Source organism: Cebus imitator, unplaced genomic scaffold (genome assembly GCF_001604975.1).
Source record: "Cebus imitator isolate Cc_AM_T3 unplaced genomic scaffold, Cebus_imitator-1.0 Scaffold99, whole genome shotgun sequence".
Taxonomy (NCBI): Eukaryota; Metazoa; Chordata; class Mammalia; order Primates; family Cebidae; genus Cebus; species Cebus imitator.
In genome coordinates, this window is record NW_016107414.1 from 415,975 (window position 1) to 427,571 (window position 11,597).

At 39.4% G+C, this 11,597-nt stretch overlaps 1 protein-coding gene across 1 annotated transcript in view; it reads right to left on the reverse strand.

Annotated features, from left to right (window-relative positions):
- Positions 1-1,785: 1,785 nt before the first annotated feature.
- The window catches only part of RAB22A (RAB22A, member RAS oncogene family), a 53,664-nt gene continuing 43,852 nt past the window's right edge, over positions 1,786-11,597 (reverse strand). Inside the window, exons 4-7 of the mRNA XM_017536555.2 lie at positions 9,383-9,454; positions 9,188-9,294; positions 8,476-8,585; positions 1,786-3,288 (exon numbers count right to left, since the gene is read on the reverse strand). Of these exons, the coding sequence (XP_017392044.1) occupies positions 3,191-3,288; positions 8,476-8,585; positions 9,188-9,294; positions 9,383-9,454 (387 nt within the window). The 3' untranslated portion in view covers positions 1,786-3,190. The remainder of the gene's footprint in view (positions 3,289-8,475; positions 8,586-9,187; positions 9,295-9,382; positions 9,455-11,597) is intronic.

Sequence of the window (11,597 nt, forward strand, 5' to 3'; positions counted from 1 at the left end):
GAGATCATGCCATTGCACTCCAGCCTGGGTAACATGAGTGAAACTCTGTCTTCAAAAAAAAAAAAAAAAAAAAAAAGAACAAAATCTTTCAGTTGCTTTGTGCAGAACTTATCCTGACTGCAGCTGACAAGCAGGTGATGGAGGTTTCATTTGGAACCAGAAGGGCTTGCAGTAGGTACTTCTCCCCAGTCACTTCTTATGGAGAGTTTAAAATGAAGAACACTTAATCATAATCTTACTTTATGTTCTTTTAATCACCAGATGATAGTTAATTAGTTATCATAGAATCAGAAAAACACTTGTGTGAAAAGAGAGTTCTGGAGACCACTGGTTTGTAGGACTGGACACCTGCAAAGAGCTTATTTCAATTTCTCTGAAAAGAATCAACATATACTTGTAGCTAATTAATAATTTTCTCTTCTGTTCAGTTCTGAGCGTTTTAAAAAATGGCCCTGTATCGTAAGTAAGCCAAAAAATTTTTATAGATGGGCCTATGTCTCAATTCCTTTGAATCCAGCCTCTTCTCCAAAAGAAATTGTTCTAAAGAAAATATGAAATGTGTATTAGGTAACTGCTTATTCAGGTTAATAATCCAAAATGTGTTCAAAATAAAACACTGCTACTGACTTTAATATTCATCTTTGCATTTTAGAAACAAACAAAATAAGTAAAAACATTTTTTCCCTGCTTTCACTGAGTATGGATTACGGATCTGAGATAGCAATTTGTTGTTGTTGCTAAGCATTAAAAGGATATTACATGAGAAACAGTGCCAAGTCAGCTTCTTAGACACACTGATGAAAATGAGGGAAGGGGCCCAGAAATGCCTAAGTATAAGCTCATATCACTCATTCTGTTAATAAAACACGTGGCTATAATAAAACAGAATCACGCCCTACATATGGGAGGGAGTGTGATAAATCATGAAATCAGCAAAGGCCTGACAAGATGGACTCACGTTGGGGTAGGTACAGTAAAACATCACGGTAAGATCAGACACATCCAGATGCCTCACCAGTTAAGAGGAGGCTCAGAAGACCTTGCCTTTCCCCATGCGTGGAGACACCGTGCAATCACCAACAGCTACGGGTGGGTTTGGTGGAAAAAATGTGGTCATATATTTGTACCATCTTTTGGTAAAGTAAGATAGAAAGGGTCACACACGCTTTGCCTCTTCAGTAATGAGTCAGGCAACCTCTGTTTTTATTTTGTTGTCATGGAGATAGAGGCCCAGCAGTGGGAATTCTAGGGACATACTAGGGCAGTAGCCAGATGCCTGGGAACCATCTGGATGTATACAGAAGAAAGTCAAACTACTTTCAAGTATAAAGGGCCTAGCCCTGGAAATCACTTGGCTTCTCTAGGAGCCTGCTAATTCAGCCCTGGGGAGGAAGCAAGATCCAGGGGATGGAGCATCCACACGTCTTTTAAACAAAACAAAGTTAGAATTTTTACTAACTACATTCTTTCTATATAATATCAGAAGAGAAAAAAAAAAGACAATTCCAAATGCTTAAGATATACAACAGGGAAAAGGGAATTGTTTTTCACTTAATCTGAATTATAATTTTCCCATTAAAATTTATCCATATTAAGTGGGGGGCACACAACAATAACAATTATTTTTTAAAGTTTCAGCTGTTCAGTTTAAGGATAGCTCTGAAAACGCAACTTAGTTTGAAATTCAAGCTGTTTCATTTCCTATTTAATCTTGTAAATTTCCTTCTCTTACAATACTCAGGTTGGAAGGGTGCCAAATTAGACCAGGGACAAATTTTCACCAACTTCACTTCAGCGCTTTATTTTTAGATTATATTAAAAATCTCATTAGGCTCCCTGAGGGAAAAGAGTGTTAACCACTAACAGAGGCAGGGGAAAATAAAGGAAACAGAAAGGTCAGCTATAATTGTTAACAAGGAAAGCTCTCCTGAAACAGTTGGTCTGAGGCTGCTGCACAAGCTAAAAGAAGCTTATTATCAAGGCCAGGTAAATGACTTGAGATTGGAGCTTAATCTTTTACCCCCAGGCTCGTAAGGACTAGTCAGGCTTGTCAAAGTGGCATATGTCTTTATTATGATTTCCAGACGGGATCTGGCAGGAGGCGGGTGGGTGGCAAGGAAGGCAGAGATGCTAAGTGCTCTCTATGCCTTTATACAATACCAATGTGCTTGAGTCTCCCATTAACAGGCTGAAAACGGGGCAGGCACACGCAAGACTGGGTGCAAGATTCAATGGAATGTCAAATGAAACTTAGAATTTATTAATGTATTTACATAACTTATAACCTTTAAGCAATGCCCTCATAAATATAGACTACAACTTTACATATGCTAAGCAACAGATACTTGTTTTTCCCCACCAAAATACTTGGGTTAAAAAAAAAAATTGACAGCATTTACACCAACTTTACTTCCTCTCTTCTTCCTTTTTAAACAATTGCTAGTCAGTTAGAACACATGAAATTCAATTTATTCCAGGCAGCTTCTCTACCATCACCATCTTGATCATGAGAGCTTATTTTAAAAAGGTGCCAATAACATGTTTGGTGGCACACACATGACGAGGTCAGAAGCAAACCCAGGGTGAGCTATGGATCTGCTGCTATTATTGTTAATTTACTGTACGTATCCTAGGCTAACATAGTTAATGAAAAGTGCTTTAGAGATGGCAGAGATGAAGTCATTTCCATCAGTTCTATAAACAACCCATTTTAGCTTCAGATAATAATTGTCCTTTCTCCACTTAGACCATCCTACTATATGATACAACTCCCTCTAACAGTGGTAACAGAAGCCAAGGAAATTACAATCTCCACAAGGTCTTTTTTTTCCCTTAAGAACCACAAAAGTGCTAATTTTCCCTTTACAAATGTTACATAAAATCTTGATTACAAAACTACTCAACAATTTAATCTTACCATCCATACAGTTATATGTTCCTTTTCAGCAAGGTCAAAAGCCAATGATATAGTCCCTTTGTACACTAGAGATTCTTTACATAATAGAAGTCCACAGACTGAAATGTCATTGCTGCAGTCTTTGGAGAAGAGACTGGTCAGTATCTATGAATCCTTTTTGCACGGAGAAGACTCAACACCGGCTAGGTGGAAACTGGTGGCAGGACCCCAGCCCTCCTGTTAACTTTCAGGACCACCTACTTCATCATCAAGTCTTGAGAGGCTGAGGTTCGGTCAGCAGCAGCTCCTCTTTGGCTCTGAAGGCTGCCTTCGGAGTTTGAAGCCCTTACCGCCAGATGGCGGGTTGGCGTCAGTGGATGGAATTCTTCGACCTAAACCAAGATGAGAAGAGGGAAGGGAATGAGATTTAACTTTCTAAATCTGTCCATTCTCAGACACAACACTTTTACAGATGCAATTTGACAGGTTTCACTGAAGTTAAAAAAAAAAAAAAGCTTAATAAACTTTTTATATTGGAATAATTTTAGATTTATAGAAAAGTTGCAAATATGATATAGAGAGATCCTGTATATCTCCCACCCAGTTTCCCCCAATGTTGATATATTACCATGGGACATTTGTCAAAATGAAGAGTTCAACATTGCCACATCACCATCAACTCCAGACATTTTTCAGAGAGCACCAGTTTTTCTGCATGTCCTGTTGCTGCCCCAGGATCCAAACAAGGGTATCACACAGCACTTAGCAAAAGTTTTTTAATTAAAAAAAGCCACACATTAGAACATTTTGTTCTGAGTAGGTAATACATATGATTTATTTTTGAAAAGTTCAATCAGAACATGGCTGTTCCTCTTTCTCATGATCAAGGCCACCACCGCAACCTATTTCTTAAGCAGCCTTCCAGAGGCATATATGCACAAACACTCACGGGCACACCTATATCCCTACCCACCTTCCCTTTCCAAGGCCAAATGGGGCAAGAAATAAAGCAAACTGTATGCACCATTCTCCATCTTGATACTTTCACTCAAAACATCCTGGGGATTGTGGTATCATAGTTCACGGAGAAAGAGCTGCCGACTATTTTTCTTTTGAGACAGGGTGTCGGTTCTATCGCCCAGGCTGGAGTGCAGTGGCATGATCTCGGCTCACTGTAAACTCAGTTTCCTAGGTTCAAGTGATTCTCCCGCCTCAGCCTCCTGAGTAGCTAGGACTACAGGTGTGCACCACCATGCCCAGCTAATTTTTATATTTTTAGTAGAGATGGGGTTTTGCCATGCTGGCCAGGCTGGTCTTGAACTCCTGCCCTCAGGCAATCTGGATGCCTAGCCTCTCAAAGTGCTGGGATTACTGGTGTGAGCCACTGTGCCTGGCCTGCTGCTTTCTTTTTAACAGCTCTAAAATACTGCATTTATAGATGGACCAGCACTCAATTCAACCATTTCTCTATTGCTGGGTATTTAGTTTGTTTCCAATATTTTGATGTTATTAACAAAGATGCAAGAAGCATCTTTGTGAACTTATATGTGTAGGATTAATGCCAGGAGGGGAAGAGCTAAGTCACGCTATTCTACTCCTGGTATTTGTCTGACACATACACTATATTCCAGTGTCTATCCAGCACAAATGCAGGAGGAATGTGCAATTTAAATTTTGACAGATGCTGCCAAATTACCCTCTGAAAAGGCTGTGCCACTACATTCTCCTACCAACAATGCATGAGAATGAACAGGCTTCACTTTACTGCTCCGTGAAGCATAATGCCAATTTCGAGAGAATCCTTAAATCACCCATCTACCTTCCTGGCTGATAACTCAAGGGCTGCTTCTTGTACAAAGGCTTTCCTGACACCCTCCCACTTCCTTACTCTCCAGCGTCTCAGACACTACAATCAATCAGGACTCCAGAAACAGGTTATTACATATCTCATATCTGTTCACATGACTATCTCCCTCACATTAGACCCTAAGCTCTTTTAGGGAAGAGATCCTATTTGTCCACCTTTATGTTTCCAGTATCATAACAGCACAATACCTGACACAGAAGTATTTTGTAAACATGGAATAAATGGACATTAACAAAGCTAAGACGGCCCCTCTGCTGACTGTCAGGTTCTCAGCTGTCAAGCCTTGAGCTCCATCACTTTGAGCTGTCTGCAGGTCTGTGTGGGGAGGACGCAGCATAGTTTCCACACTGAGAAAGCATCTCCCAGTGTCTTGTAACGACTTTTCAAATGACTAGACACTGCTGTGAATATACTACAAATTTGTTTAAAGCTTTACTGAAGCTTCTTGTCATTATTCTCAATAAATGGATATTGAAATATACCTGGTATCACAGACAGCTATGAAATATGACATCAAAAATTGGGGAACAAATAATATTTTAAGAAGAAAGCAGAGGAGAATATTTTCATGAGCTGGGAATAGGTAATGATTCCTGAAACAGCAGCAACCAAAAACTGAAAGCAGCTAAACATAAAGGAAGATAAGGATAAATCAGATTATATGAAGATTAAAAACTTGGATTCGCTGAAAGAGTTGACTAAAAAAATAAAAGGCAAGCCATACAGTAGAAGATACTTCCAATATACACAGTCAATAAATGGCTCATACCCAAAATAAAGAATTATAAAAAATTAAGAAGGCAGGTAACCCAATAGGAAAACAGGTAAAAGACTTAACAGGCACTTCACAAAGGAGGATATGTAGATATGATAAATGTAAATAAATATTTGGAAATGTGCTCAACTTCATTAACTGTCATGAAAATGTAGATCACTGCCTACTAACCAGAGACAGAAAGTGACCCAGTTCTCATACACTACTGGTATGGGTGCCAACTAATATGACCACCACTTTGAAAACTCGTTGGCAGTAAAGCTATGCTGAATGCATGCATACTCAATGACCAGCAATTTTTCTTATGAGTATAAATATACTTAACAAAAATGTGTACAGATGTTCACCAAACAATAAGATGAGAATGTTTGGAGCAGTACTGTTTGTAGTAACTCCAAACTGGAAACAGGTACCCAAATGTCTATCAACAGCAGAATGGATGTAAATTACTTTGTAGATATTCTTCACTTTCCCTCTCACCCCTACAACTCGGACTCTGACACTGACACCCAAAAACCAGCCATGAGAATGGATTATTCACAGCTAGACGCAATGACATGGATGGTCTAAAAATGTAATGCGGAATTTACCCTTGGGTGTAGAAACTGCCATGTCCCAACCAGAGTACCAAGGACTGGAGTATATACGATTTGCAAAAATTCACTATGCCTTGCACTTCTGATAAGTACACGTTTCTGTATGTCCGTAACACTTCAACACAAATTCAGTGTGCCAGGCACTGTGCTCATGCAGTTTTACTAAACCAGTGAACAATAAAGTCTATGTACATCTCTCTCAATTTTTCTAATCTTTGTGAACATACAGGTTTTATTTTTTCACAGTTAAAAGCTACATACTAGTTTTTATATAAGAATTTTCATTGTTGGCATAGATTACTACCTTCCTTTTTTGTTTGTTTGTTTGAGATGGAGTCTCACTCTTGTTGCCTAGGCTGGAGTGCAATGGTGTGATTTTGGCTAACGGCCATCTCCACCTCCTGGGTTCAACTGATTCTCCTGCTGCAGCCTCCCAAGTAGCTGGGATTATAGGCATGCACCACCATGCCCAGCAAATTTTGTATTTTTAGTAGAGATGGGGTTTCACCATGTTGGCCAGGCTGACCTCAGGTGATCCACCCACCTCAGCCTCCCAAAGTGCTGGGATTATAGGTGTGAGTCACCACATCTGGCCTACCTTCCTGTTTTTAATACCAGTATAGTCAAGAACACAAAAAGACAGCGGTAATTTTGACATACTCATGACGCCACACACTTAGATATTTTAGCTTGAGCTGTGAAAAATTCCCAACTGGCTTTATGTTGCCTTTCAAAAATCCATCTGGGTACCTCTTATTTACATCTAGGACAACAATAAACATAATTTTTGTTTTTTAAGAGATAGGGTTTTGCTCTATCATCTAAGTTGGAGTGCAGTGGTGCAATCAATAGCTTACTACAGCCTCAAATTCCTGAGCTCAAGTCATCCTCCCATCTCAGCTTCCCGAGTGGCTGGGACTATACGCACATGCCACAACACACTAGTATTTTTATTTTTATTAGACATAGGGTTGTACTATGTTGCCCAGGGTGGTCTTGAACTCCTGACCTCAAGTGATACTCCTGCCTCAGCCTCTGGAGTGGCTGGGATTATAGGTGACAACCACCATGCCCAGGCACATCATGACTTTTTAACATGACTTTGAAATGAAGAGGCTGGCCTAGAGGGTGCAATCAGTAGTTCACTGGCCATATTTGGTGGTAGGTGGGCTCCTTAGGCCTGCAAAGTACTCTGAAAATACTTGAATTATTGCCCAAATCTAAACAGTAGGACATGTTAAAAAAAATGTGAAAATCACCTTAGCAACCAGGGGTCCACATTCCAGCGTGGCTCCAACTGATGAAGCTGGGCCTGGCCTGAGCTAGGGTTCCTAGGGCTTCCCCTGGGCCTCTCTGCTCATGGGTCATCCTTGCCTGGCCTTGGTGGGCTCTGGGGTTCAAGCGCCTCCTCAACACAATGGCCAAGGACCCTCCCTGCTTCAGTCACCTTGGCTCTCATCTTAATGTGTAAGTCCACCCTGCTCTGTTGGCTTTCTGCTTTTTTCTACCTGGAAGTCTGACATGTTCAGTTCATGTGACTCCCCACACCTCTGCAGGGCCTGTTCCCTTGGACCTCAGCTCTGAGTGCCTCCTTAGAGAGGCCTTCTCTGATCGCTTGCAGACATTCCTTCACTTCATCCTAAATTATTTTCTTCGAATCCCTTATTATGATCTGAAATGATCCTATTTATTTGGTGTTCACTGTCTGTCTCCCTCTATAGAATGCGTGCTCCAGGAGAGCAAGGGCTGCATCTATCTTCTTCACAGCTATTTCCCCTGAGCCTGGAGCAGCTCCCAATAAATATTTTGATGAATTTGAACGAAATGAATAAACATAGATACAATCTACAGAGGATCCCAAAGGCATGCAGCAGCCTCTCGCCCGTCTAGTATCATCATATTAACACTTCAGGAAAGGGAACGGAAAGGGGGAAAACAGGTCTTACCTTTCACTTGCCTAGCATTATTTTTTGAGGGTTTTCTTACAGTGGAATTATACCTGCATTTCATTTCCCTTTATTTAGTTTGTTCATTTTCAATCACCTTGGATGACTAACTGAAACACATTTAAATAGAGAAGGAAATAGACAGCTTTCATGATCTCTATGCCCCGTACATTATTTATTCAGTAGTAGCATTCTTTCTAGAAGGGCAGCAGCTCTTCAGGAACTGGAACATGATATAAAAACTGGCCATCACTCTTACCTTCTCCAATCTCATTTCATTGAACACAGTATCAGAGACTAGATTGCTCTAAGGAAGATGGGAATTCTAACCAGGAAGATCATTCTGTGTTAAGTTGCTTTTACAGAGGAAATGCATAAGGCACAGAGATACTCACTAATTTCTATAAAGAGTTCATTTATGTTTATCGCGTTTTTTGCGCTGGTCTCTACAAAAATTGCATGAATAGAGTCGGCGTAGTCCTTTGCATCTCTCTCCATGACTTCTCTGGAAGGCAACAACTGCATATCAGAAATTCTACCCATGAAGATCTTGGTTTTATCCCCACCTAGTCAGTAGTTAGCCAGATTTATGATGACAAAGGATGTCCTGAATGGCTGCCGAATGGGCCCTGAGACATGGTCTTCCCAATTACATCACATCCACGATTAAACAAAACAAAACAAAACTCGCTACCACTAGTAATGTAGCTAATGGAATGATTAGGGATGGCAGGGTTTTCTTCCCCAGCCAAAATTTTCAGAAAGCCCTTGCTTTGGGACTGATGGAAGTGGCCCAGAGAAACTGTTAATAAATGTGCTTTCTGCATTCAAGTATTCCAAGTTATGGGAGCCTGGGGGCTGCTCTGATTTCAGACAATGTTGGGTGCAATACAACCAGTGTTTCTGTAAATTGCACCCCTGTCTATATACATAATGAGCTTCAAATGCCTGAAATCTTAATTTTAGTTTGAAACTTCAGGACTCCAACCACATAACCAAAAGGAATTTTTCAATGTCAGAGATAAAAGCAAGATTCTTATACTAGATATTGCTCATTAAGAAAAGGAACACATAACAGGCATTGTAAACCTCGTTCTATTAACTTACCTTACATCAATAAGATCACACTTATTTCCTGCAATGGCAACGACAATATTAGGTGGGCCATGCTGTCGAAGCTCTTTCACCCAATTCTTTAATGTTGAAAATGTCTCCTGTAACACAAAAAAGGAGAGCAACTGGAGATGTAAGCAACTAAAAGAGAATTTTCAAAACTGTCTAGAGAAAACTATAAAGTCTTACTTCTTTTGTGATATCATAAACGATTATAGCTGCGGCCGACCCTCGATAGTACATTGGTGCTAAGGCACGAAACTGCAGAGGAGGGGGAAAAATAAACAAAATTGGGGAAATTGGTTAAATATGTTTTTTACTAGACTTACAAGCCCATTATCCCTGCACAAAAGATAATCTTTCTCTTAAGCCAAAGAAAATGACATGCTGCTTTAAAGTAAATGAACCAGTAATTACCAAAGGCAAAAACTTTTAATGTAACACTGAAATGTCTCTCAGAAGATAGTTTAGAATACAGTTTTATTGAAATTAAATATGGCACTATAAACAATTGTTTTAGCTAAAAAGGCTTTTTAATTGAACTCAATGTTATAATTCCCAAATTTCATTTGCTCAATAGTCCTTTCAACTTTGGTTTCCCTAACTATCACGGAGATAAAAAAAATGCTGTAAATAGTTCTCCAGAGAAGTGCCTGCATTTGGGTGTCATGAAGAAAACCCTGTAATCTAAACACTGATTGTCCTTCAGAAATGAGTACACATTTATGTTCACTACTTAGATGAGTTTGCGACTTGCTTTTTTGGTATCTCCATGCGTGGCAATTCCCAAATGCTGAGTGCAGATCTCATTTCATTTACATGAATTTAACCCTGTATACACAGCTTCTTCCCACTCATCACGCCAGCCTCTGCACCCCATGACACACAACAGGGAGGAAAGAGAAAGGAGAGGAGTAACCATTTAAACAACAAACGTGACTTAGTGAGCTCTTTCTCTTGATGTGTGAGATGGAGGCTGTGAAGCTCTTTCCCCTGTCAACCTCGGTTCTTGGGCACACGTCTGGTGTGAGCATCTCAGCCAATGAATTTGATGCCAATGTTTAATGACAAGAATTTTGCTTATGCTTAATTTTCCTCTTACACCCTGACTCTGAAGCCTGACTCCTACTTATGATCTGATGCCAATGTATTTGCATCCTGTTGTTAATGGTGGTTTACCCTGAACACAGGCAGGCATTATTACAGGGGAGCATTTGGTGTGTATACATAAACCATATACACACTATGGATTCTGGAACTCCTTATTCACTGAGTTTAACCTTTTGGCTTTTAAAGTTTCATATTAATTTGAGTTTTACAGAAGAAAGTGGAATTCTGACTGTAAGCTCCATGAGGGATGTCAGGATGTCAGCATGTCTGCTGAGCACACCATTTTATCTCAGTGCCTAGCATCTGGCACGCTACAGGTTATCAAGAATTGGTGAACAAATGAGTAAGAACTGTGTGAGTGTGGGGAGCTGTCAAACTAAGTGTCAGATCTCGATGTCCATATACAGAAACTGTTACTAGTCTTTGTGAGAGAAATCCCTGCCTCTGGGGTGAAAGCCTACTAACTTCCAATAAAGGAGACATTAAGTTTTAGAGAAAAGAAAACAAAAATAAAGGCTATAAGCAAGAAAGCATCACAGAAATGAAAACTATATTATTGAGTAAAAAACATATAAAGTGTTGGGTTCACTTCGACAGTGTAAGACAAAATGAAACAGAAGTGCACAGATGGAATAACGGTTACGGTGCTAGCTTTCATTTTTGATGTACTTATACTGGCAATGTCCTTTACAGGGCTGTGTTTTCTTTCTTCAAATTCATAAAGTAAAACTCATAATAGAGAAAAGCAAAGATCTTAACAGTACAATCTGCTAAACTAACAAATGGATGTATCTGTGTGAACGCCATCTACTAAGATGTCAAATGGTTCTATCAACATGGAAAGTTCCTCAATATTCTTATCATGTCCTCCTTCCGCCTTGTTTTCATGTCTATTTTATTGATATTATATACTCACATGGGTTTCTTTTGTTTATTATTTGCGTAGAATATCCTTTTCCATTCTATTATTTTCTAATTTTGTTTTCGTATTTGTAGTAGTCCTCTTATAACCAGCACATAGTTGGGCCCTGATTTTTGACCTTTGCCTTTTAAGTGGAAGGTTTAGTTCCTTTACATTTAATGCATTTACTACTATATTTAGATTTAGGTCTACCATTTTATTTAGCATCTGTTCCATTTCTTTTAAAAATTCCTGTTCCTCCTTTCTTTCTCTCTTTTGCACTGCCTGAATTTTTCTTAGTGTTTATTTTCAGTGTATTAACTTCCTACTGACTTTTGAGCTCTACTTGCTTGTATTTTTTTAAGTTGTTGCTTTTGTAACTATAACATATAC